The sequence below is a fragment of the Xiphophorus maculatus genome, chromosome 13, assembly GCF_002775205.1.
Source record: "Xiphophorus maculatus strain JP 163 A chromosome 13, X_maculatus-5.0-male, whole genome shotgun sequence".
NCBI classification, from domain to species: domain Eukaryota; kingdom Metazoa; phylum Chordata; class Actinopteri; order Cyprinodontiformes; family Poeciliidae; genus Xiphophorus; species Xiphophorus maculatus.
Genome location: NC_036455.1, coordinates 13814238 through 13841812, shown reverse-complemented (window position 1 = coordinate 13841812; position 27575 = coordinate 13814238). Strand labels below are relative to the sequence as shown.

Genomic DNA, 27575 nt, shown 5'->3' with positions numbered 1-27575 from the left:
AGCATGTGACCTCCTCTCAGCCTGATGTCGGAAGGATGCTGGAAACCTGCGGGTCTCACCAAACCTGCCCTGTTCTGCGCTGAGAGGATTTAGGGAGGAAAAAAACCACAAGAGCCTGGGAAACATTACATTCCCGGGTAAATCCTCTCCAACTCGTTACCAAATCCTCGCTGCAGGTCGGCTAATCTCTAAAGTGAGACAGACCAGGTGCCAGTTTTTGTGTAATGGAATTGCTCAGAATATTAAGTGATTGCATCAACAATCTCCAGTCCTGATAAATTAGATTAGACTCGGAGGAATCCTGTCTGTGCACAAGTAAAGTTGAGCAAACAGGGGCCAATGTAGACGGAAAAAAGGAGCAAATTTCCACCCCAAAATTTCTGAAATTTAGAGATTAATCTTAGAAAATCTTATTCTTAGACATTTCTGAATTTTGCTGGAAAAAATGAAGTCTTGAGATTAATCTAATAAATGTTCTACTGAAAAAACAAGGACATTTCTGAGTTTAAAAAGATAAACATTTTCTAGAAAATAAATTGACCTTAACCTCAACATTTCTAAAAACATCTTGGAAATTTCAGAGTTAAAAAAAGTTGAAAATTTGCTAGAAAAAAACTCAGAAATTTTTAGATTAATCTCAGAAATCTTCCAGAAAACAGCTTGGAAATTTCAATTTCAAAAGTCAAATTTTTTGATTTGGGATTTTTCTAACTTTCTCAAACTCCAAAATTTCGTTGTTTTGGTTTTTTTTTGCTAGAAAATTTTCAGGGAAATTTTTTACTTTTTAAACTCAGAAATGTTAGAAAATTTTATCTAGTAAATTTCTAAGATTAATCTAGAATATTTTCTAGTTTTAAACTTATAAATGTCCTTGTTTTTCCTAGAAAGAATCTGAGATTTTTAGTTTGAAGTGAAAGTTGATCAGTGAACTGCTGCAGAGCTGATTGGGAGATGGTTTCTGACTGCAGGCAGGAAGAAAGATGCAAAGAGGAGAAAAAGATGAAAATAACCATTTTGAATAAGATTATGCTTTTGTTAAAATATCTCCCTTTCATCCAATAAATGAAATAATTAAAATGTCTCAGATGGAGAAGCTGCTCTCACACTTCATGCTTGATAAATCAGAGCTTCACGGCTCCGATTAGAGGATTAGAGTGAAATAAAAGCAACATATAGGCTGTAATCTGCGCTGCGACATGACGGAAACAAAGCCAGTGATTCATCAGACTGGAGGGCTGGAAACTGGGAGAGCAGCAGATTAACACGGGCCTCGGTTCGGTTCGAAGGTTCTGCAGTGTTTTAATCAGATCCCCGGTTTTATCTGGATCCTCCGTCAGAATCAGGTGAATAAAAAACTGTAAAAATGCAGTAAAATCCGTGAAGCGCTGCTCAGCTGCAGCGTTTCAACCCAAAACAGATTCTAGATTAGAGAATTTAAATCCCGGTTCCTCGGAATAAACTCTTAACTTTGGGAAGACCGAGAAGACAAACAGGATGAGCCAGATCAGAGCCAGATCGCCACAGAAATGGAAACGTTTTTTATTGATAGGTCTGAGATCGCTTTTTATAACTTGTTAGTTAGCAACAGGCTAACAAGTTGATGGTAGATGGTTGCCATGGAGATGAGGTGACCACCAGCATCCCACTGTTTTCTGCAGTTTTCTAACAGAAACCAGAAACGAGTTTTTATCACAGAAAGTAAAACCAACCATCTCTAAAAAATTCTTACCTTCTCATATTTTCTCCTCTCTGACATTCAGTGGCTGCATTTTCATTACTAATGTGAGCAAAACTTTGTCGATATTCTGCTAATGTTGGGGAAAAAACACAATTTCGCGATTGCGACGTTTCCATTAAATAAGAAATGCAAATAAAATCACCGTTTAATAAACCTTTTCACATGAGAAGTAATTAAAAACATCGTCCAACTATTTCCTAATGTCTTCTTCTTCGTGGTTTACGCTAGTGGCAACATCCGGTTGTTGATCATGTGACTGGTATGATCCGAAAAACATTTTCTATTATAGTTTTGTGAAATAACCCAACTTCGATACGACCCAAAAATCACCCCAGATTGTTTTTTTGTTGAAATTGTCGTGTTTTTGTTATGCTAATTTAGTTTAAAAATCTCAAAGTGCGATTTTAAAGTCAGCAGAAATTCACTCTGCCAAACGTTGGCTGTAATATTTGAATTAGCTAAATCAGTGGGCCTGTCAGGTTCTGGTAAACTGGTTCTATGTGCTCAGCGAACTAAAATCACAGGTGGCGTTCCTCAGGGAACCACCAACGCTCCACTTTAATTTACTAACTATTGCTACATTCAAACAACAGGTCTTTCTGATTTTTTGTTTTTTATTTTTTGTGGTCGTTCATACGATTAATGAAATTTAACTGAAATCAGACTTCATTCTGGCTTCTTCTGTGAATAATTTATTTCTTTTTGTGTTGAACTTCCTGCCGTGTGAATGCAGCTCAGCAGTTAAATGAATCTCTTCTGACTAGAAAAGGAGCCGAAGCACACGCTGCGTTTAAATGTACTGAGTTACGTTTGCAAACAGTTTTATCTCCAGAACATTCTGGGATAATCACCTCAGCAGGTCGTCTAAAGCTGGTTTGGCTTCTAATGAGTCAGTAAATTCAGTTTATTAAGGGAGAGTTTCTCCAGCAGGGGCTCAAGCAAAACAAGAGCAAATTAAACAGATTGAAGGAAATAAACGTCCAGTTTCCTCTGCAGAGCATCAGAATCAGGTAGAGCTTGAATAATTTATTCTCCATGGTTGTGTTTCAGGTCAAACACACCTGGATGCAGAGATTTTATTATAATTCTTGATTATATGATAAAAAATTCTATAAAAAAGCAGAAAAATCTCAGTTTTGCGGCAGACTCGAGTCCTTTGTAGGTTTCCACCCTGAAACAAACCGGGTTTTAAAAAGTCCCAGTTTGGATCTCAGATCTCATTTCTCAGGAACCAGGAGGATGAAACCGTCTTTGCTCTTCTTGAAGTCCGCCACGTTCTGACCCGGTTTGGTTTCCACCGTCACGTTCTTGGGTTTCCCTCGCATGTGCAGCTGCAGCGCCGAGCGGCAGACCTTCACGGGAAGCAGAGATTTTCTGATGCTGGCAGAAAAAAACACAAAATTCTGTCTGTTAATCAGGAAACTGCAGATTCACATCACAGAGTCACTTAAAACATAAAACATTGATTGATCAAAACCTCTGTAGGTCAGAAAACGGCTTCAGTACGACGGCGTGTTAGATGACTGCTTTCTTCATAAACTCTTTATGAATTCATGATATTCTGTCATGAGGTTGTTGGTGTTGTTTAAAGACGATCCAAACTTCAGACTCCAAAGATTCAACTTCTCTTCCATGATCTGATTGAAACGTTATTTTCCTGTCAGACTCTGAGCTGCTGCTATTCGTGGCCACCTGCGTGTTTTTGAGAAAGTAACTGATCCGCTGCTGGTTTGGGTTTTTTAATCCAACTTGGCAAACGTGGCAGCAGGCGGCTGATGAGTCATGATGTTTTTCGTCTCCCTCTCCCCCGGACGGACCGATCGGACCCGACTCCTCTCTAGAAGTTGGAATTAAAGTCCAACGTTTGGAAGATGAATTAGATTTCTGCAGATTACATAATTATAGATGTTATGCAACGGGTTTGGCATCCAGCTTCACCAGGTGAGTGCGTCACAGGAAAACATGTGAGAGGATTCTGGCTTCATTTCATCCATTACTGCCTGCAAAGGCTGGGGAGTTTACTCACAAACAGCCTCGGCTGCAACAATAAGCACTAGTAGTTGGTGTCAGGTAATATTTTTCTGAAGAAATCCTCATTTTTTGTGAACTTCCTTCTGAGAAATGTCATTTTAAAAGGTGCTGAATTCACAGTTTCTATTAGAAACAGAATAATTCCAAGTCTTTAATCTAATTTGTCCAATAAGACACGGCTTTAAGATACCATAAGTACTGTAAGTAAGCCCATTGTTACCCCAACAATCCCCAATCAGGTCCAGCTTCATTCCTAAGGCTGTTTTCCCTCCTGATAGTCACGTAAACTCAGTTTGACTGGGATAAAACTTCAACATTTTGTACATTTTGAACTGCTACGGTTTTCTTACTCTGTTCCCTTCCTGGCCTGTGGGGGCGCTGCACCAAGAACCACTGAAGGAAATGACACACAAACCTCTGAAGACACTGAGCGTTAATGGAGGCGTCAGATCTTATCAGAGGATTGGATGATTTCTCTTTAGTCTTTGGTTAAAGACCACGAGCCATTTCTGCTACTAGCACTATGCTAGCATGTTAACTTTGGTTGTATTTACCCAGAATGCCCTGCGCTGTAGTCCACATCCTGCTTTTGAAGCAGTCTCAGGTCCGCTTGGCGTTCACATATACATTCAAACTGAACCAGAGTTCACGTCAACCAAACCCAGACCAAGGTTTGGACCAGAATTGGCTTTTTTGGTCCGTTCCATCTTCAGCGTTTTCTGAAGATTGGTTTCTACAACATAGATCAGAGCACAAACTCACAACATGGCTGAGAAGAGCAGCTAGCTGGGAGACGGCTGTGCTGGTTGCTGAGAGACCAAAACAAAATGTTCGTCAGGCAAATGCAACCCATACCTGACAGCAGTCTCTACGGCCCATACTGATAATAATGACGTGATGAAAGCAGTCTGAGTCAGTGAACGCATCACATCCCAACCCCACCACTCCTGGTCCGACTCCACAGCCAAACAGAACCGGGTCAGAAGCTGCTGTTAGCTTTCTGTTTACAGCTTCCTTTGTCTGCTGACCATCTGGTGACTGGTCACTCTCTGCAACTTTAAAATCCATCCAGAGACGGCAGTGGTCCTCTCTACTGCTGCAGACACAGCTCTGCTAGATGGCATCTGAGGTCTTCTGCGGCAAATGTGAGTCGCTTTGGGGTCTAAAAGTCTGATTGTGTTCACACTGAATTAGTAGCATGAACAACCAAGCAAAAAATAAAAGTGGGAGTTGATGATCAGAACCTGCTGTGTGAATGAAGTTACCAAATAGAGGAGAGCTGTATGTGTTTCCTTGAGGAACGCCACATTTGATCTTAGTTTGCTCAGACACACCGACTGTTCACTGTTCTGAACCAATCTACCACAGAACCTCTGCCAAAAAACACATGAATAAGCAAATTTTTCACAGAAAAATCCACAAATAAATGGGTATCCATTGCAACGTTCAGTAATCAGTCTGTAGACATATTGGAGTTTTCAGCAATATTAATTCATTTAAATGTCTTCCAGATTTGCTGCAGATGCTGTACTATTGTCAGAGGTTTGGTCCTTGCACGGATCTTCGAAGGAAGAGAGTGTAAAGTGGTTTTAATCCAGTTTGAAGTGGTTCTTAGATACGCAGCTTTCAGTCATACATGTTTACACACAAAAGCAGCTCACAGCGACTGTTTCTCTGCATCAACACATTGCAGAATCACAGGAGAGTCTTCAGTTTCCCACAATGGATAAACATCATGCAAACCTTAAAGGAACAGCAGAGAAAATCAGATTTAACCATCCTGAGAAGCAGAAACCAAACGTTTCCTGTGTTTCATAATAATTATGCCATCACATGTTGGAGAACAACACTGCAGATGAGAGGCAACGCTTGTCATATTTACCAGAACAAGAGACAGATTGTTGGCAAATATGAGTTTTATTCAACTTCTGAGTTTAGAGGAATAACAGACGCCGTTGATGACGGCAGTTCAAACCCTCAGCTTGAAACTTTTAATTCAGATGATCCAATTAGTGCTTCCTGATTGGTTGAATTAACTAATGAAGATCGCATTAAAAGCATGAAGTGGGTGATTTTATGTTTGCAGATCATCGTCTGCCTGAATAAAGGAAATCAGTAACTGCAGATCGAGAATTTTAAAGGAGTTTATTTTATGTGACAGAAACAAAGTCAGTCATTTCCTGGTTGGTCTTTTGGGTCGTTTCCTCCATCGTTCCTTCTGAAGTTCAGTCAGGATGGACAGAGAGCATCCAGGCACTGCAGGTTGTATTGAGGTCCAGACTTTGACTAGACCATTTTAACCATTGGTGTAGCTTCAACCTAAACCATAACCATCCATTTGATTCACCATCCCATCAAAAAAGGTTTAGTTGAGACCAAAGCACCAAATAAAGATTTTTATCCTCCAGTTTTTGGAGATAAAAAAGAGAAAAACAATAAATCATCAATGGAAATGATTGAGCTCGTTTTATCATGTGATTATTGATTTATTGTGACAGGCCTATGAGTTATCTATAGATATTGATCTATTGTAATAGATCAATATCTATCACAATAGATATTAGTGATTTATTGTCCAGCCTCAGGTTAAAGCCTGGTACTGATTAGGAGACATTTCATTTATTGAACCAGATTTTATTGAGGGGTATCGTAATAAAGCTGCCCTAGTTTATTATTTGAAAATGTTTGTGTTTCTCTGCAGAGTTGAGTTCCCTGTAAACGTTGAGGACTCCTGACTTCGAAGCGGGTTGGGTTATCAGGTTTATTTTTCGTCACTTTTCATGTTCAAATGGTTGCGTGTGTCTTCTTCTCTGATTTCAGACGGTGAGTGTTCCTGTGGGCGCAGCGGGAGTCGATGCTTCGACACGGCCGCCGCTCTGACAACCAGATCACTGGAGCAGGCGAAGCTGCAGACAGAACTGGGGCAAAGCAGCAACTCTGGAGAAATCATCAAACCCGACCGACACCAGGAGGCGAAATGTTGGGCAGAGTGGAGCATCTCACGCTGGAGAGAATCTCTGCTAGAACTGGTAGTTATTCCACACTGGAATGGTTGCAAAGGTTTATAATAACTGCATGAGAACCACTGGCTTTGTACCCAGTGGGTCGTTACGACCCGCTAATCGACCACAGACACAAAACAGCCCTGGAGCCGCAGAGCCTGCAGATAATTCATCCACCGATTTACTCAACTTTATCCGGAAAAATAAAGGAAAAGAATCAGAATCAAAATCAGAGGAGAGCAGAGAGTGAAAGTTTAAAGTATCCGTCCAAGAAATTACTCAAGTAAAAAAGTATTTGGTAAAAAGTCAGCTCAAGTACTGAGTAACTAATCAAATTATCAATTATTTAATATTTAAAAATTTCATCATCAGACAGAACAAAATGTAAAGTTACATGGAAATTTTTTAAATTTTAAGGAAAAAAATGACAATAATTCATATAAGTAACAAAAAACAACAAAATTGGGCAAAAGAAAATGTTTCCCAATCAGTTTCTATTAATAAAAAAACTTATGAAACTTCAACAGGTGTGTGTCTGTGTCTGGTGAGTTTTTGGTTAAAACTTGTTAGTTTTTCATTCAGTTGGAAGAAAATACAGAAATTTTACTCAAGAGTAAAAATACTTCATAATAAAATTACTCAAGTAAAAGTAAAAACTACGGCGCAGTAAACATACTCTCAAAAGTAATTTTTTTCAAAAGTTACTCAAGTAAATGTAACTATTTACTACCCAGAATTCACTTATTGTCATTGTTCAAGAATGCACAACAAAATGTAAAAAATAGCAACTCTTAAGGCAGTGCAGATAAATGAATAGTAATAAATAAGTATATTTCAATAAACATGAAAAGTATAGATCACATAAAGAATCTGACGGGGGAGGTCGGGATGTTCTGGCACATCTAACAGACATGCTGTTGTACTCAGACCAGAGAAAATGTCTGCAAAATATTCAGTTTTAAAATTCGGCAACATAAATTATGAAGAATATATTTGTGAAACATCCAGAAGAAAAAATACAGCAGCTTGTAAATTCTGCAGCACTTTGGTTTCAGAGTGGCGACTACATCAAACTTTTATTGTCACTCAGAAAGAAAGCACAAAGATACATAAGCTATGTGTAAATGCTAGCAGAGCTAGCTCGCTAGCGTTAGCAATTTGCTTCTTTACCAAAGTATTTTACACAGCCCTCACACAAACAGATTTAGCTAAAATTAGCTATTAGTTAGCGGACAGACTGTATGTTTCAGGTCCTAGTTTCTGTTTCCTGTCAGCTGTTTCTTTACCCCGCACTCACACAAACAGATTTAGTCAATATTAGCAATGAATATTAAGATGCCCATGTAGGGTATACACTATGTTTTAGGGAAGTATTCTCTGTTTCTTGTCAGGTGTTTGCCACCGCTAGCTAGTGCACCAAGCTAACGTTACCCAATATTTGCATCACGCGCTGGAATTGGTCTCAGCCCTAAAAGTTTTGGTCTCATCTTGGTCTCAACACAATCTGGTCTTAATCTTGACTTGTAATACAAACACAAGTATCAGAATGGGACTCAGATCAGATTTGTTTTAATGTGACCCATATTCACTGTTCCTCTGCAGTCTGAACGGCCCAGTCCCAAACTTTTCACCACCAAGAAAAAAAATCAGATGGTGCCACTTCCAAATGTGGAACTAAATTGTATCCGATTGTTTTTTGACATTTTTGTTGTTAATGTGCGACTTGTGTCATAATTCTGCACCAGAAGAAGCCAAATATGGTAAATCTGGATGTAAACAATAGCTTAAATTATAATTATGTCTGTGTCAGTGAACGCATCACATCCCAGTCCTGTTGGTTCCGAGTCCACATCGGACATCGGCCACATCGGCGGCCATTATCACTTCCATCAACGTTCTTCTTCTGTGTTTCTCCAGTTTTCGGGCTGGTAGTCGGTCCTCCTGACCAACATATCTCCTCTGGAGAAAACAAACGAGACCAACCTGCTCTGCAGTTTGTGCGTCTCATTGATTCTGGATGTTTGTTGGTGAGTTCTGATGGAAAGCTGAAGTTTTCTCCAGCCTGCAGTCGTTCTGCTCAGCCAACCTGACCAGCGGGTTGCAGCTTTTTATTTAACCATTAGGTCACTTAGCAGGAAAAGTTAGCAGCTTTTAGGTCTCACTTACTATTCAGCGGAGAGTCCACCAAACCCAAAATACAGTCATGAAAAAAGTAAGTACACCCTGTTACAGTTCCAGAGGTTTTCTGTCAGGATGTCGCTGATCTGGTGTTACAAGTTTGAATCGAACCTCTAGGGTCCAAAAAACTGAAAATTTAGACAAAGATGAAGCCAAAGCAACAAGGGACGATGTTAAGAAAAGTAAGTACACCCTCTTTGGGTTCTAAGGATTAACATAAAAAAAACTGATCAGATGTTTAGAAGCTCCCAAATGGTTTAATTTTAACAAAGACAATGCCTTCAGCAGCAACCACAGCATTTCAATCACATTTCAACCTGAACTTTGACTAGACCATTGCACCTTTGACTTTAATTCATGTTCAGCTGTTCTGCTGTAGATCTGCAGAACGGCAGATCTGAATGATGGAAAGTCCAATAGTCTGGAGATGACCTGACGACCCGCCCCAGACTGATCGGCAGCCATTTTTCTCCAGGTTTGCTTAACAAACAGTAACAGAAAGCTATTTGGGAGAGTTTAGGTTCCCAGAGATCAGATTAAACTCTGTCCAGATCCGCCTGCCTGTAGCATCAGATCAACTAACGCTGCGTTCAGGTACAGCTGGGAAACTAGGATGTCTAATGATCAAAACAGCTCCATAATCATTTAAACAAGTTTTATTTGAAAATATTGACTCAGTTTTATTTTTTTTAAAAAGAACATTGAAAATCTTTTATTCACTGAAAATAATCCAACCAAACCTCAGGTTACTTTGATCATTTCTACTTTTTTTTAACATGCACTTTACTAAAACGCTCTCCTTACTGACAGCTAATAAATAGTTCACTGATATGTTATTAATTCATCTCTAAGCACTTTATAAATCCTTAATAAATGTTTATTATGCCTTAAGGACGAGAAGGAGACAAAATCTACCAGTTTCTTCCCAAATCTGTTCACCTACATATTTTATCTAGAGTTGCTATAATAAACATTTCAGACCAACTTGTAAGCACAATAACTAGTTATAAATGTGATTGTTTAGCACATAGTTTCTGCCTCACCCTTAATTAATGCATAATAAACAGTTATTAATGATTTATAAAGTGCTTAGAGATGAATTAGTGACATATCTATGAACTTATTGTAAACTGGTACCAAAAAACAAATAAATTAGCTTCATATAAATTTTTTTTTTTTTTTTTTTACCAAAGTGAACTGAAATCATGATTTTGTGGTAGGTTCTGGTCCGGTCTGATCCGTGAAGCCCAGCAGGCGTCGACGGGTTCAAACAGCTTTTACACTCAGAGGAAACAACGGCTGCGTTCACCAGAGGAACCGCGCCGGCGTCTGAAACGCTTCAGGATCATCTCCTTTCTGCTCCGTGCTACGCCGCACCGGCGCAGTAACTGATGCAAGCAGAAACTGTCTGATGATTAGTTTCAATAAGAATTAAAATTCTTTTCTATTTCTGAGAAACAGGACTCTGGATTTGTTTAATCAGCTGTAAACCAGAATCATCAAAATGACCAGAAATAAAACCTGAAAAAAGATCAATCCTCGTTTATTTTACTTTATTTCAAACATTCATATTCAGTCTGTTTGGAAAGGAGGTTGGCACAAGACCACTTTCTTCTACATGTATCTTACTTCTTTACATATTTAAAGAAAATAAATTTAAAAACAAAAAGAAAACTAAAAACAATAAAGAAAAAATAAATAAAAATTGTTTTGCACAGATAAAAAGAAAAATCTGTTTCCTGTCTGAATTAACTTCGATTAATAAATTGGTTCATTATTTTAAAAGTTTTGTTCATCGTTTTTGCTGCAGGAGTCCAACAAACAGGATTCTCCTAGCTCTAAAAAATAAAACCTGGGACAATATTTGGCAGAAAAGTGAATATATTTAGATTTTTATGGTTTTTCCACTTTCTGTTTATTCTTTGCTAAAATATGTCGACTGAAACATATTTTCTCTCCAGCGTTTTACTCTGATCCATTTTCCACCTGCATCCTAATCAGCGCCACGTCCGGCTTCCTGGAGACCGTCTCCAGGGCAACAGCCGCATCCTGGGCCACGCGGCGGCGGGCAGCATCGACCGCACGGCGTCCAGGCGCACAGGCGGCGCCCCGCCCCGCGGGTCGTCCCTCGCCATCATCATGAGCCGCCTCATCGGCCCCAGCAGGCGCCGCTTCCTGTCTCACTTCAGAGAAACATTCTGAGAAAAATGACTCAACGACGGCCAGAAAACTTCTGACACAGCCGACGGTTTCCAACGCAGCTTGAGTCGCAGCGCGGACGGCTCCCTCGGCTCTGATTCGTCCAATCACAGACTCTGATTTTAACCTCTGAATATTACAAACAATTAACTTTGTATAAATAAACGCTCCGTTGGAGTTACTGACAACACGACTTTATGTTCAGTGCCACCACATGACTGCAACCTCTTACAGTAATTACTTTTCATGTATTCATGCAGGACTAAGGGGCTGCAGGGGGCCCAAAGTGGGAACAGTGTGATAACGGGAACAATGCAATTTACAGCCAGTCACCGCTGGGAGAACTGACCAACAAGCAGCATGTCGTGAGTCACTAATATGAGCTCAAACTGACCTAAATGTCACAATTCATGAGAAAAACTGAGTCTGATATCATGAAAGAGACATTTGGTCACAAGTGACGCTGAATTATTCACTGAAATGCAGCAGGAAGTCGGTCAGTCGGCAGAGAAGCAGGAAGTCAAGGATTAACGGAAAAAACTCCAAAACAAAGACGAAGCTCTTCCCTTTGTTCATAAATCAACATAAATCTGTATTTATCTCTGATACTGGCAGTTATGTTAATGGGTTACATTAATAATGCAACATTTTCAAGTTTTCCAATACATGGTTTTGTGCCGCAACTAACGATTAATTTAGTCATCAATTATTCTGGCAATTAATTGAGTATCCTACAGATTAATCAATCATTTTGGCGATTAATCAATTATTCTGCTGATTAATTAGATTTGATACATTCTACAGATTTTCCACTTAACCACAAAAGCCTTTTTACACAATATTAGAAATATATTAAAATATGCAAATAAATTATTAATCCATAATTAAATAAGAAAATAACCATTGTAATGAATAAAATGCAGTAACAATATTCTTTCATTGACTTGGAACCGAGAGTTTGAGGAGTTTTGGGTAAAACATAATCATGGAAGGTATTTTTATCTTAAATGGAACATATATATATATATATATTTTGCACAGTTTTGGCTTAATTACGGCTCTAAATGTTGTTTTTCAGCAAAATGCAAAAACATTATCCAGTCTAACAAAAAGAAGAAGATGAGTCAAATATTCAACTTTGATTCCCAAAATCAGACGAGGAAGTAACTCCAAATACTTTACAGGAGCTTTTGTATCGTAATCCACCTGGATTGTGATCAAACATTTTAATAATCATGCTGAATGATAACAGATGGGGTCTTATTTCACACAAACTACATGCATTAACCTGAGTTTGACCAAAATGACTGAAACTAGAGTCTGAACTCTGATGTGAAATAAAAACCAGGAGCAACCTGGGCGACGGCAGACAGAGGAGGAGAGACGGACAGCGAGACGAAAACATCAAGGACAAACGCTGAGGGACAGAAGCGGCTATTTCAGAACCAGGATGACGCTTTGCATGACCTAAAAATTCATTTAGAAATAAGAGGAGCCGATTTTCCCACAGCTTTTTCTGTCCATCAAACTGCCAAGATCAAACCTCAGAGTCACCAAGTTCTCCACTTCACTGTTCCTCTCTTCTGCTTTGGGGTTAATCAAATCACGCTTCCTGCTGCTCCGGGAAGGGAGGGCTGACCCAGAAGGCTGCTATTAATGCAGCGCAGAACCAGGTCTCTCCATATTTATAAATTAAACTGCTGATGTCGAGGCGCAGAACCCGCCGGAGAGGAAGTGAAGAGAAGGAGAAAATTTATGCTGCTGCTCATAAATTACGTCTCTTTCTGGTGCTTTAAAACCCAACAGCTGCTTTCTGGAAACCAGAACCAAAAGATTTTCTTTTACAGTTGTAGCAGGAGGAGTTCCTCAGGGCTCCGTTCTAGACTCTGGAGTTTTATCAGGAAATAAAGACTTGTTCATGAATTCATCTCCCTGCTGGGGAGCAAAAAGTTTATTAGCACCATAGTTTGTGAATCTTTCTATCAAATAATCCTAATAAATTAAAAAATGCGCTGATTTAAAAAATAACAAACATGTTTTGTGATAAAAAAAAGTTTTTCATCCGTATCAAAATTGGTGAATTTCTCAAAACTGCAATGGAAACATTTTTTCTGAATCATGAGTCCGTCTGTGATCAACAGCTGCCAGTAGGCGGGGCTTGTTGCTCCAACGCCTGGATAAAACGCTGATGTGTCGTCTGATTGGCTGATAGATGAGTAGCGCTAGCGCCATAGATGAACTATTAATATAATCTCATAACTGTTTACATCTGTTGCCACCGTATTTTTTAAATGAATTATCGAGTGAACAAACATTCCTGTGTGATTTTTTTATTTAGTTTCTTGTGAAATTGTGTTTTTTCAACATTAGCGAAGTTTTCTGCTCATTTGTAGTAAAAACGGAGCTAATGTTGGATTTTGTAAAGAAAGAAACTAATAGATAATACTGTGCAGCCGTATGAGCTAAAAATGTGAATATTAATTTAATGGAGTGGCTTCATTAAGCAAGTTCCCAAATTGGCCGTTGAATAAAGAAAGCTGCTCAGCCTTTGAGGGCCGAGCCGATCAAACCCTAAATCCTGCTTCCAGCAGACCCTCCAGCTGTCCCAGCAGATGGTCCGCCCCCCGCCGAAAACACACAACGCCCCCGGCATGCCGACGGACAGCCAGACACACGGCCCGCTCCGATTCAGGAGCCGGACCAGAACGCAGCCAGCCGACGACGAAGACAACAAACCCACTGGCGTCCAATCAGACAGCAGCAGCTTTGAAGTTTCACCTCCGGAGCCAACGCTGACCCAGTTCTGCAGAACCGAGCCTGAACGGCTCCGTGAAGCGAGTCGGCCTCACAGAATCAGCCGCGGCTGTCTGAACCGAAGAGCGCCGCAGCTTGGCCATCTGAGACCAGTCGACCCGAAAGGCCGACGACGCAACTGGACTTCAGTAACACAGAAACAGGAAATGTTGTGTTAAAACTAGACGTGAAACTCCATTAACATGATTAATCAAGTTAAATTCCCAGCCCCAGTAAAAAGTCATTTAGTGTTTCGTACTTTTACAATAGGAAGATTAAATGTGTTTAATACCCAGTACAGATGGAAAAACTTTTAAAATTGTTATTTTTGTACAAAGTTCCTCTGACTGCTGAGCTTCAACCTGAAATGACGCATTCTGGGGCAGAGTCTGATTTCCCGACAGAAGGAAACGCAGCGGAGGTTTTCTGTGCTTCATCATCATCCTCCTCCTTCGTCCTCTCCCACATGCTCACGCTCTCTTTTAACTCAGCATCCCCTCCAGCTTCGACTCCGTCCCATGAGTCTCCCACAGAGGTCACGACCCCTGCACTCACCGCAGATGGTGGCACAATGACGAGCTGCAACGACTCCCTGAAGGTCGACTCCCCTCTGAGACGCCCGCTGCAGCTGCCGCCGATCCTCACAGCCCCCAAAAACCCCACAAATAAAACGAAAAACTCTCAAAAGCCAAATGGAGTCTGGACTCGGCTACGTTGACTGAGGAAAGTGGGAACGCAGTCAGGGACTTAAGATGACGCACTGAAGTGAGTCATCTGACCGAGCAGCCTTCACCTGCAGCCACAGCGACATTTAAAGGTGAACTATGATGCAAAATGTGAGTTTTGCATAAAAGTGGTTCATTTTTGGGTCTGAACTGCTTCTAAAAATAATCCAAAGGTTAAAAAAATAAAAACACCGAGAAATTTTTTGGCAATAATGAATGTTTTGAAAACGAGGCACTACAAAAACTCAGCTGTTAAGTCACACTGCGGCGTTACCTAGCAACCCAAGCGGAACTCCGCCCATTACCTAGCAACCCAAGGAGATCCATTTTATTTGGTCAGCTGGTTTTACTGCTGCATGTGCTGTACAATGGCTGCTGGAAAAGACAAGTGTTTTGTTGTTGTTGTCCAGAAACTATTTGCTGCATAATTGTTGGTTGTGATTGAGGCTCTACTAATGCTTTTCAAACATGTATGGTTGTATACTTGTGCATCTGTTTGCAGCCATTTTTATGTGTGAGTGTAAATGCTGAGTTGTGACCAGCAGCAGCTTAATTGGACCTAAAGTGACAGAGACTCTAAAACAGCTCACTCTGAATTCACCAAACTTAAATCTTATTATCTAAGAATGTTTTTTTTGCAAAAAATTAAATGAAGAAGTTTTGGATCACTCATAGATCTATCCTAACCTGTTTAAGGAAGCATTATAGGTCACCTCTATGGTAAAAGGCATTTGAAACGTCCTGCTGCGCAGAAGGATTGAATCACTTCTGAGGAATCAAAATTAAAAATTCCCACCTAACATGTTCTGTCTCCTCTGTGCGTCACTCGCAGGACTTGGAGGATTAATGCTGCAGGGGGGCTGCAGGCTGGACGGCGCCTCAGCAGGCAACACTTGCGACAACAAGGCGAATCAGTCTGCGCGGCGTGAAAACCCACGGCGTCCAGGTCCAGCAGAGACGAGTGACTCGGATTTATGACGAATGTGTTAAATGTCAGAGGAGCTGAGTTGTTACTCTGCTGTTATTCTGAACAGGACTCACACATGGAGGTGATAAATAGCATTTATGTAATAATGCTGTTGTGTTACAGATTTGTTTCTGTTCACTTTGTTCATGTTCCAGTATCTGATTCACAAAGCAAAAAGCAACAATTATGTAATGGTGCAAATTCACCATGAAGTGCAGCAGGTTCTGATCATGTTTGCTCAGTGAAAAGTCCGGATAGCTAAAATGTTTAGTTCCCCTAATTATAAATGTTAGTTCTGCTAGCACTAATGTGCTAATCATAAATATTAATTCCACTAACACTGAAGCGTTGGTCATGAACATTGGCTTTGCTAAGGCTAAAGGATTATGTCAACATTCTGCTTAAAGCAAGCTAATGCTAAAGCGCTACATCAATGCGGTATTTAATGGAAGTTTATGACAAAAGCGCTGTACATATATATGCAATTAAAAGCATCTTTCTGCAATATTTCCATCTCCTACAGACAAAACTAATCACCTACAGAGAGCATCAGGTGGTTTTGGGGAAGCTGAGGTCAAAGTTACAGGAAGCTAAAGACAATTTTGTTTGCATTTTGTCTGTTTTTTTGCACTCACAAATAAAAACAGTAGCGAGACGCTTTCAGGCTAAGCTAGTGAGGGAAGAGAAGCAGAATCAGCTGGTACTGACCGTATGAAGTGATCCACCAGCGCTCCGACCAGTTCTCCCACTCGGTCCTGGTTGGGGCAAAGCTCGCCTTGCTGCAGACACAGCAGGACGTCGTCCTGGGAGGACGTGTGCAGCGCCACCATCTGGTCGGCCCCGCTGGTCACGCTCAGTCCTGTAAACTGTGAGAAACAAAACAAACACATTTGACTGATGGCTGGCAGCAGGTTCGGAAAAACTGTGAAAAATGTGAAATTTCTAATGTCTTAAAAAAAAAAACTTTATCATGAATCACAACAAACATGTTTTTTCTTAACAGACACAAAAATTAGCTTTTTGTCTGCAGCGGTTGCAGTTTTCCACAATCCCACGACCGTAGAAATTCACACTAAATCTACAGATTCACTGATTTTTTCATTCCAATGCATAATTACGAGGTTATTGGAAATTTTCTAGAAAAATCGGTGAAAAACATTGAGTACCAGTGATGTTAACTCCCTCCTGCAGGTGGCAGTATTTCTTACTTCTACTCTGTTGCCTCAGTTTTACTTCAATTCAAGTTATAGTCTGTGATAAATATTTACCATTAAATTGGTAAAGTGAAAATATTGCAAGTTCATTGAAAATATTTCTTAAGTACAAACAATCACAAAATCCTGGAGGAACTGAATAATAACTGGCATACAGCGCCCTCTACAGGCACTCCTGGTGAACAACCAGTTATATGTGTGCTTCAAGTTTATGAGTCCATTAAACTTTACTGACTTTTTACAGGCCAGTTTCTCTCAGCCACTATTTAATTTAGAAAAAACAAGAATTGAGAAATGTCAGCAGATTGTCAATAAAAAAAGCTGCTGGTTTACAGTTAGAGCAATAATTACAGATTTAAACCAGCTGAATAAAGAGCATTTAATGTGGTTTTGCTCAACTACTTTTGAAAAACAAATGTTATGATATTAAAGGTTGGATTATTTAACTCTATCACTGCCAACACTGTGGAGGAGGTCCAACATGCGGCCCCCGAACCGCACTTTGTGCACCGTTTCAAGGCGAAGTGGGACTAGATTTGGCCGGCGGCTCAGGTGTGGCGGTGCAGTGAGGAGAGAAACTGTGACCCAGTTAGAGAAACACACAGATTTACAGAAGGAAGAGAGAAAGTGGGAGCGCTGTTAGAGAACGAGACAGAGTGGATTATAATCCTCTTACAGATCACTCAGGTTAATCCAGACAGGACAACAATGAGCTGGATGTCCCAGAGACGTCAAGGCCGGCCCGTTCCCTCAGCGCTTATTCAGCGCTTTCTAACCCATTTCCTCTCCAATCTGAAGCTCAGCCTTTAAATATCAGACAATAAATCTCACATTTCAGGTCTCAATTCTCCACAAACATTTTAAATTAGCGATTCTATGTCTGTTACACAGAAAGGTAAAAAAATATCAGCAACGTCTCCTGAAACTCCTGACGCTTTGGGGTTTTTATTCTGTTGGGTTCTAATGGCGGCCATTTTTAAAGCACTTTATGAACTGATCACCAGCAGAGTGAGAACACCGGTAAAAACAGGAGGTTTACTATCCAGGTGAGTTAACACAGCGTCAGGGCGGGAAGACAACAGAAGAGGCCTTACAGAGGCAACTGGTGCTACATGGGTAGGGTCAAAGGTCATCTGAACCCAGAGACGATTTTTTTCCACGTTCTGCGTTTGTTTCTGGCCTGGATAATTTGCTGCTCAGCCTGAGCTAAGTGCCGGCCGCCATCTTTAGCCGCATAATGACGGTTCTTAACCCTGCAGCTCAAACAGCTGTGTTGAATCATTAGCCGATGCAGGCGCTAGGTGTTAGCCCGCAGTGGAGTTAGCATTAGCCGTGATGCAAACCTTCATAATCACAGAACCAGAGAAAAAACCTTCAGATTTCAGCTTAAACTACAAATATTCCCTCAGTTTTCTGATATTAAAGTTAAACCAAACTTACAGCTTGTGTTCAATTATGGAGATTAAATTATTAGCTTCGATATTCAGGTTTTCTTTTCAGGGTTTTATAAAACATCTTATGGTAGTCAAATTTGTTTTATTATTATTATTATTATTATTATTGTTAACAAAAATGTGGAAAACACAAAAAAAGGTTTTTGAATGTTTATTGCTTTTGATGGGAGTTTGATTGAAGACATGGTACGTTACGTCTGCTGTGAAATAAATTGTTCTGGTTTTTTATTATTTTTTTAAAGTGTTTGTCTTTCTGTAAGAATGTATATATATATATATATTTATGTTATGTATATATAATTGTGTTTCTTTTCTTTAAATAAAGAATAATGTGTAAAAAGGGAGACAGAGAGGTTCAAATGAGTTTATATTTGATCTTATCCAAATAAATAAACTAAAACTAAACTGAATGGTCTGTGTGTAGGGCGCATGCACATCCTAAACAAAAAAGTAATGAGTTAGTTTACTTTTGCATAATTGAAGGTAGAAAAAGCAAATATAAAGCAATGAGGTTAACATGTTAGAAAGCAAAATAAAAGGAAGAATCTAATTTAAAAGCTCAGAGTTTCATATCTGAAGCCATTTTCAGATCAAATAAATCGGCCTTTCCTTTCAGAACCAGAGGTCCTGTGAGACTCTGGTCCAGTTTCTTAGATCAGGCCACAAACTGAACCAGTTTATGAAAACTTTACACTCAACCTGAGCCACATCAGGTCCAAAAGAACCACTCAGAAACTCTCCATAACCAACTAATCAGATTAATAATCAGATTAATAATGAGGTGTCACCAGTTTGGGTGTTCTGGTTGTTACTGGGCTGATTTATCGGCTCCAGAGGTGTTGCAGGTGACTTGGTTGCACAGGAAACGGAGTCTGACCCACATCGGTTCCCGTCTGGATCTGGGTCTGCAGCTGCGGCCCGGAGAGGGTTTTATTTTTGGTCTCTGGATGTAAAAACGATTCAAGCTTGAAGCGAAGCTGGACAGCAGCGGGAAGGAAAATGGATCACAAAGTACCATGAAGAGTATTCACACCCCTAAAGTTTCCCTTCTGCCACGGGGAAACAATTTGATGCAGCACAGAAATAATCACGATTCAGAGTTTAACAGATTTAATTTAGTGCTTTTAATTCCAGTATGAATATTTTTGCGAGGCGCTGTAACAGATTTTTAATGAGTTTTAATGATTAAAAAGAAAAACACACAGAGTAACGACGCCTTCATCCTTGGAGATGAAACACTGGTGAGTGACTTTATTCACAGGAGAGTCCGCTAACGCGGCGCAGTTTGTCTGAGCTCACTCACCGAGTCCAGAGGAAGCCTTTTCAGAACCTTGTACTGCTTCTTCGGCTCCAATTTGTAGACGAACGTGTCCGTGACGAGCAGCGCTCGGTCTGTGCTTTTGTTGAACCTGTTCATCTGCAGAGAACAGAAGAAACATTTCTGAGCTTCTCATGCAGCTTGCTGTCATTTAAAAATCTAAACTAATAAGCATTCACTGCAAAAATATAAAATTTTACCAAGTATTTTAGTCTAGTTTCTGGTACAAACACCAGAAACTAAACTAAAAAATTGAAAGTTTAATGTTCTAATTTAACGCTAATCACTAAAACAAAGATAAAACCCGACTGAAGCTTTAAATCCAGTTTTACTGCATCATAATTTTAATTTTTAGCATATATTCATGTTTTGATCTTTAATTTAGCGGTTAGTGCTAAAGGAGAACATCCCATAGATTTGTGGAAACGTGATGAAACCTTTGACCCCAACGGGAGCCGTACCTTCCTGCAGAAAGCGGAGAAGACGACCTGGCTGTAGCCGTCTTTGTTCTTCAGCTCTTTGGAGACTCTGATGAAGGCAGCGCTGGTGTGAGGACAGTCCCGCACCTGCAGTGACCAAACGGCTGCATTAGCATGTCGGCAGCAGCAGCTGCAGCAGCAGCGTCGCGTCGTCAGGCCTGACCTTTCCCAAACCCTGAAGCCTTTTATGGCATTAATACCAGGAGCAGCAGATCAAAGCTGGGAGCCGGCGTCACGAGACCAGAGAGCAGCAGACGAAACTTCAGATTTTATTTCAGATTTAGAGGATCTTGGGCTGTTTTGCATTTTAAGGTGCATGAATGGTCAGAAGTCCAGATTGAGACAGAAAAGGTGATGACTCGGTTAGTTCAGGTCATTTTGTCATGCGGATCAGAACCTAAAGACTCCAGGAAGGAAATGGGTTGTTCTGCATTTTATTAGTTTAATCTTAAGTTAATCTCAATTGTCAAGCTTTAAAAATAAACAATGCAAAAACTAAAGACAGACAGTTGGACAGATGGAAATCATGACATAACTGTCCAAACTTTATTTACCTTTTTCTGATCCACATTTATCCAAAAGGTTAGAAAACTTTACATCTAGATTCTGGAGAATGAAACGGATTCATTGTGGATTCACCTTTACTGTATTTTAAACGGACGGCTTCGTGTGTTTTCCAGGCATTCTGGACCACAGTGAAGTAACCGTCAGGAATGCACCGATCCACTGTTTTCATCGGCTGATACCGATCTGATCCAGCCCAATTCACTTCAGCTGTTCTCATTTTTAAACTTAATTACACATTTATGTGGTAACGCTGCACCAGTACAGAACAATTTAGTCCTCCAACAGCTTCACTGGTTTGGTCGAACACGTAAAAACAACTTTCATTTGTTCAGTAGGAGCAGAACAGAAAAATGTAAAATAAGAAACAGAGACGACGGGTTAGTCACCAAAAACTGCAACAAATCTTCTTTCACGTGGTTCAGAAAGTGTCATTAAGAATTTTAAATATAATGTAAAATAAAAATACAGCACAGAAATAGAATGAATAGATTTGCCGCTATAGATCAGGAACATTGATCTAAACATGTTTCTTGATGTTGGAACTGATACAGATATTAATTTTGGATCAGTGCATCTCTAGTTTTTATTTCGTTAGTAGTAATTAATTATAATAACTTTGATGACTTTCACATTTTAAAGATTGTAATTCCCAGTAAGCCCAGCTCTCCCAGCTGCAGTTTGTCATTTAGAAGTGAATCGGTTTATTGGCGCCGATTCACTTAATTTTAGGAGATTATGTGAAGCCGATTTTATTCACCGGTTTTATCTTCCTCATCAAAAGTCTAAAAATCAGCCTCTGTCCTCTTCCGCTCTGCGGTGAGAGGTTTGGCCACCAGGTCAGATCTGCACGTTCGCTGTCAATAACAGTCGCCCCACTGATACCAACTCAGAAACGTTCTTGATTTATTTAACACTTCAGACAAAAAAATTCATGGGTATTGGCTAAAAAAGGAATCGTCAGGTCAGGCTTTTTATAGATCAGTAATCTGCAGTCAGTTAGAAACTGCAGTTAGCTTCTCTGAGTTCCTGGTAGATGATAAATTATCTGCTCTGATGTTTTGTTTTCATTCCTCTGAAAACGGCTGTCTTCAGACGCGTTCAGGTCGTGATTTGGGATCAGAGTGGGTCACTGGGGAACGGCGGCGTCACATGAAGCCCCGCAGGCGGCCGGCGAGTCACAGGCCGGCCGCCCGGGAGACGAGCGGAGGAGCTCAGGACCCGGTCACGCTGCAGCGGCCTGCGGGCGAATTCACAGCCACCAACAAACCTCAGATCAGCAGCTACCCGGGAAACAGCGGGACTCATCAGAGGGAGCCGGGCCGGCCCGAGGCGAGTCACATGCGCCGCATACATCCACAACAACAGACCGTTTTCTGTGATCCTATACACTGCTGGTCATTCAGGGCTTATTTACTGAGACGAGGGGAAGTTCAGCCTGCAGCAGGAATCAAACTCAGCGGATTTTCCCTGTTTTTACTCTGAAAATGTTTCAGGTCAAACCCACATGGAGCAAAGTGATGAGGAGCAACACTGTTTAAATGGATTAAAATGTGGTTTTAATGCATTAATATGCTTAAGGGTCTGTTTCTTCCTAATTTAATTAGTCAATTTGTTTCTCATTGTATTTTATGTTTTATCTTGTTTAATTTTTGCCTGTGTGTTTAAATATAACTGACAGGGAAAAAAGTGTTGAAACCATCTCAAGTCGTTTGTGCGTCAGATTTACGGTCGTACCAGAAACACAATACAAAGGTTCCAGGCCGGGACTTTGGTGTCCAAAAAACAAAACATGCAATAAATTGGAATAAAATTTTTACCACCATAAAATCCATGTAATTAATCAACCAAAGTTATCAAGTCCAGAGTTTTAAGTTGAATAAAATGTTCTCACGCTGGACAGGTAGTCTCTCTCCCAGGCCCGGCCGACGCCCCAGTCCTTCCTTTCCCCGCTCAGAGACGTCAGCGCCGCCACTTTGGCTCGAACCTCCAATATGTCAGACGGAGGAATGTTCTTCACGATCTGCCGCGCCCACCACCTGAAAACAACAACCAGCCAGAGTCCAAACACAAAACTCTGAAACACGCCAGCCGGCTTTTTAGCTCGTTAACTAAATCGTTTTTCTTTATTAATTGTCTTGAAAACTAAATATCTAGCTTCAAGCTAAATATGTGGCTTGCTAACTAGATATTTGTTTTGAAGCTAAATATGTATCTTTCTGGCTAAATATTTTTGTTTGAAGCTGAATATTTAACTTGCTACATTTTGGGTTCCTGATGTTCAGTCATATATTCACCAGCTGTGGATTTAAATGAATGTGGTTCAGCTGCCCTTGTCCGGTTTGCAGCCGTCGTCTCTCACCTGCGATGCAGCATGGTTGTGATGCTGTGAAACTGGGCCAGAGCTGCGGGCGGCGCCGGCCACTCCACGCTCTTCCCGTAGTCCGGCATCGTCCGCACGCTCGCGAAACGGCGCTCCACCTCCCAGAAGTGGGCCTTGACCTTGTAGCGCTTGTAGCATCCCATGATGGTGTAGATGGCGCGCATCCGACTGCAGCGCAGGCGAGCGAGAGCGCCTCGCCAAACCTGATGGGCGAGGGAATAAAAAAATTCACCGATGGAAACGTTCTCCTTCCTTTGGATCAGACTGCTGAAAGTAGGTCAGGGAGGAGGTTGGGGCGCTTGGTAACTGGCTTTAACGTAACTGATCTGGATCTCATTAATTTTTCCAATTATTGTTGTAGGAAATTAGAATTCAAAGTGGCAGAAGCACCTATTCATGAGACAGACTGATCGGAAACGCCTATAATTGGAGTAAATTAGCTCTGAATCACATAATTAGGCTGTCAGATCAGAACATTCTCATTAGAAACAGGAAAGGGTTCAGCAGTAATCTGAAGCGTCATGAAGCTGAAGGACCTTCTGCAGGAAGAGCACCAGGATGGGGACCAGGGCGGCTCTCTCCTGCTCCAGCGTGAAGAGCGTCCGCGGCGTCCGAACAAACAGCTTGGTCTGGCCGTACGCCACGTCGCCCTGGAAACCGTGCTGCGTGATGATGGCCTCCACCGCCTCCCGGTCCGTGGCCATCAGGTGGTTCGGCCAGGTGTACTCGCACGTCATTTTATACCTGAACATCAGCAAATTAATCATTAATACAATATATCCACTTATGAGCCAAAACACAGAGGAACTCGTTATTTTGGTTAAAATGGGATCGATGTTCTGTGAACTGAACTGACATGACTTCCACTTTATTTAAAAAACAATTAAGGAATCAGTTCATAACACATCAGATATGCATATTTTGGATCAGTGCATCTCTAGTTTTTATTTTATATATATATATACAGAGTCTGATAGAACTGCAAATTAAAATATTGTTAAAAAGGAAAAAGTGTTGCTACCGTCTAATGTCTGAGGTCATCCACAACCCCTCTATTAAAAGCTAAAGGAGCTGACGGTCTGATCTCACGCAGCGCTGCGGCCGCCTTACCGCTGCAGGAAGCGAGGGTACTGCTGCCTGTAGGCGAAGCCGGCCCGGCGGACCATCACGTTCTCCAGCAGACCCAGGTACGCCACCTGGTGCTGGCAGCGCGCGTCGTCGAACAGCACCGGAGACTTCATCTCGTTGGGTTTTATGCATCGAACGTAGTACGGCTCCTTAGAAACAAAACACAAACTGTTAGTGACTCCTCACCTGACTCCATAGGTTACCTTTGATGCTTCCCTGAACAGGTTAGGGTGAGTCTACTACGGCCTATCCAAAACATGTTCATTACTTTCTTGCACAAAATCATTCCTAGATACTCAGATTTTAGTCTGCTCAGTTCAGCCTCCGTCACTTTAAATCAAAACAAGCTGCAGCAGCTTGTTTTGATTGAATACAACTGTACATCTTTGAAAAGCATAAGTGGAGCCTCCTACACAACCAGCAAGGATTCAGTGAGTGGTTTCTGGATGGAAAGTCAACAACAAAACTCCAGCAGCCATTATGCAGCGCATACAGCGGTGAAACCACCTGACCAAATGGCGTGGGGCTCCACTGGGGTTGCTAGGTAACAAGCAGAACTCCTCTGGGGTTGCTAGGTAACGGAGCACTGCCCTTATGCTCCGTGACTCAACTTTCCAGGTTTTTGAAACGGCTCATTTTCCAGCCAATAAAAAACTTTAATTATCGCCAAAAAACGGGGGTATTTTTTGTAAGCTGAGGACGAGACGTCACGCTGCAACTTGTCGACTATTCTTCCCTTTTTGAATAACATCACTTAATCAAGCCTTTTCTAACATTCCATACTACAAATTAAGTAATAAAAGTAATAATATAATTTGTGCTGACATTGTATCAGGTCAATACGAATCCTTTTTATTCTTCTGGATTTGATTCAAACAGAGTTTCTTTCATAACGACAGTTACGGAGGACATTTGTATTTTGTTTTAACCTTACTCTTAAACATATATTTCTTGTTGTAATTATTGTTACCTTGCTTTATTTTATTGAATTGTGCAGCACTTCTGTGAACGTGAAACGTGTTTTTATGTTTATACACGGACAGAGCTCCAACCATCATCCAGTGCTGCCCTATCAGTTCACCTGTCAGAAACTCCAGCTGGACTTTCTCTCTGCTGTTGCCCATAAATAAACTGAAGACGCACCGAGGCTCAGGCTGAGTGCACTGACCTGCATCAGATGCTGCAGCTGAGCCTCGTCTCACATGCAGCCTAATTAGCAGCACATCAAGCACAACACTCACAAGACGAAAATAAAGATATCAACCAAAGTGGAGGAAACGATACGACAGAGGAATGAGGAACGTCTAGACTAGAGCAACGCGTTCTCCCAACCTGACCTGGATAAAAAATAAAGGTGGAGTTTCCTTTATTTTCCACCTCAGAAACATGGAGGCAGATGCTGCAGATGCTGCAGCAGCCTGACAGCAGCGCGGCCCAGAATAACAGCAGGAAGTGTCAGACTTCAGGCCGTCAGACGGGTTCAGCCAGGAGAGGCGAGCGCCCCGCTCTGCGCAACACGCTTCCTCCTCCCCTCAGCCAGGAGAAAACAAGTCAGGAAAAGGTTCCTGTCAAACACCAGGAGGAGTTTTAACGTCTGGCTGCTGCAGATCTATGTTCAGGGAATGTTAAACACATTCTCAGCAATATGACTGAATTAGCAAAGCAAACATTAAACAGGAATTCAACATTTCTAAAATATATATTTCTGTACAACAGAGCATCAGAGCCAGGCAAAAAAATAACCCAAATATTCCATCTTTACAGGAAAAGTTTTTCTAGCGCCTCTCTCTGCGCCGCCGTCGCTCTCTGGGACTGACCTTGCAGGCCAACTTATCAACCAAAGCCACGATGGAGGTTTTGAAAAGCGTCGCAGCGGTCAAAGGTCGCTTGGTGACCTCTGTGATGCTCAGCTGACCATCTGGCCACATTTCCTTCAGGACCGGATTCGAACTGTTAGAAAGAGAAAAAAGGTGAATCCAACAAAAACTGGGCTAAAAAGTGAGACTCATTTATTCACTAACCCAGTTACTGGACTGGCCAGAGCAGCGGAGGCCAAACTGGGGCGCAGGGGCCATTTGTTGACCCTTGGCTGATGTTTTGCAGCCTCACAACCGCAAAACTACAAAAACTACTAAACTATGAGTTTTAAATCAAAATTATTTACTTCACTTTTACAAACTTTCTGGTTTGGTCCTGTTGTCATGGTAACTGGGAGAACATCGACTCATTCACTTCCTCTAACGCAAACCTTTTGCCTTTATGGCCTCATTACTTTATTAAAACTGAAAAGATCTATTTAATTATACACTAAACAGACAATATTTTAATAAAGTGACACAACATAAATATAGTAGAAAAGGTTTTGTAAATTACTGCTGATCCAAATTATAAACAGACTGCGGTACAGTTGCTGCATTAAATGACTCCTTGGGGTTTATTCTCCTCATTCTTAATTGTTTTTGTAGTCATAGCAACAAAGGCTAGGTAGCGTTTGCTGGTTTTATCAAAGTATAACCAAAGAAACATTGCTAATAAAATAAAAGTCCTTTTCTTGTACCTAATTAAATGTTGAATAAGATTTTATTAATCTGTATAAACCTTGAAACAGTTGCAGATTCGCTGCATTCTTGAATTGTTGAGCCAAGTAGAAACATCCAGAGGGCTGCAAATGGCCCCCGGGCCACACTTTGGACACCGTTGCTCTAAAGTCCACAGTGATGCAGCCAAACCTGCTTTTAACTGCTGTATCATGGCTAAATGCAGGAAGTGTTTTCTGACCCAGATGCTATTTTTATTGCAGACAACAGATGAAATATGTTTTTCAGTCATAAGCAAATTGGATGTTTGTTTATTTAACTAAAAAAACAAACAAAACATTTAAATTTTTTCTCTGCAATCCAATTCCTACAGAAAATCTGATTATTTCTTTAATTAAAATAGTTTGTCCTTAGTTTATCGCTGAGTAGGTAAGAAAAAACTATTTTTTGTGATTTTATTTTTTGAAAATGGTATTTTTGTGACCCTGATACTTTTGATGTACCTGTTGTACATGAGACGCTTAAAATCTTGGAAAAGGAGGTCCTTGTTTTTGTCCAGAAAACCGTCAACAGAATATCTGCAACACAGAAAGAAAGAAATGAGACAGAAAAACTGTAACAAGTTCAGGAGATTAGAGAATCAGAAATCAATCTGCTGTGAACGAAAAAAGATCCGAAATATAATCACAACAATAACCAACAAAATACAGGAAGATCTTCCACTGAACCTTCATCAAACCTCAACGAGGAAAACGGAGAAATGGTCAGTGCTTCCACCTGATTTAATTTATTTATAAAAACATAGAAAAGACGAGTTTCTCTGTAAATGTAGTTAGAAAGTTGAAAGGTCAAAGTAAAGTTATCT

At 40.7% G+C, this 27575-nt stretch overlaps 1 protein-coding gene across 1 annotated transcript in view; it reads right to left on the bottom strand.

Annotated features, from left to right (window-relative positions):
- Positions 1 to 2744: 2744 nt before the first annotated feature.
- Positions 2745 to 27575, bottom strand: part of LOC102217266 (unconventional myosin-Ig-like) — a 44463-nt gene continuing 19632 nt past the window's right edge. Inside the window, exons 14-23 of the mRNA XM_023345357.1 lie at positions 27214 to 27288; positions 25991 to 26123; positions 24156 to 24322; positions 23582 to 23789; positions 23025 to 23248; positions 22557 to 22701; positions 20081 to 20185; positions 19605 to 19718; positions 16342 to 16499; positions 2745 to 3118 (exon numbers count right to left, since the gene is read on the bottom strand). Coding sequence (XP_023201125.1) covers positions 2956 to 3118; positions 16342 to 16499; positions 19605 to 19718; positions 20081 to 20185; positions 22557 to 22701; positions 23025 to 23248; positions 23582 to 23789; positions 24156 to 24322; positions 25991 to 26123; positions 27214 to 27288 — 1492 coding nt within the window. The 3' untranslated portion in view covers positions 2745 to 2955. The remainder of the gene's footprint in view (positions 3119 to 16341; positions 16500 to 19604; positions 19719 to 20080; positions 20186 to 22556; positions 22702 to 23024; positions 23249 to 23581; positions 23790 to 24155; positions 24323 to 25990; positions 26124 to 27213; positions 27289 to 27575) is intronic.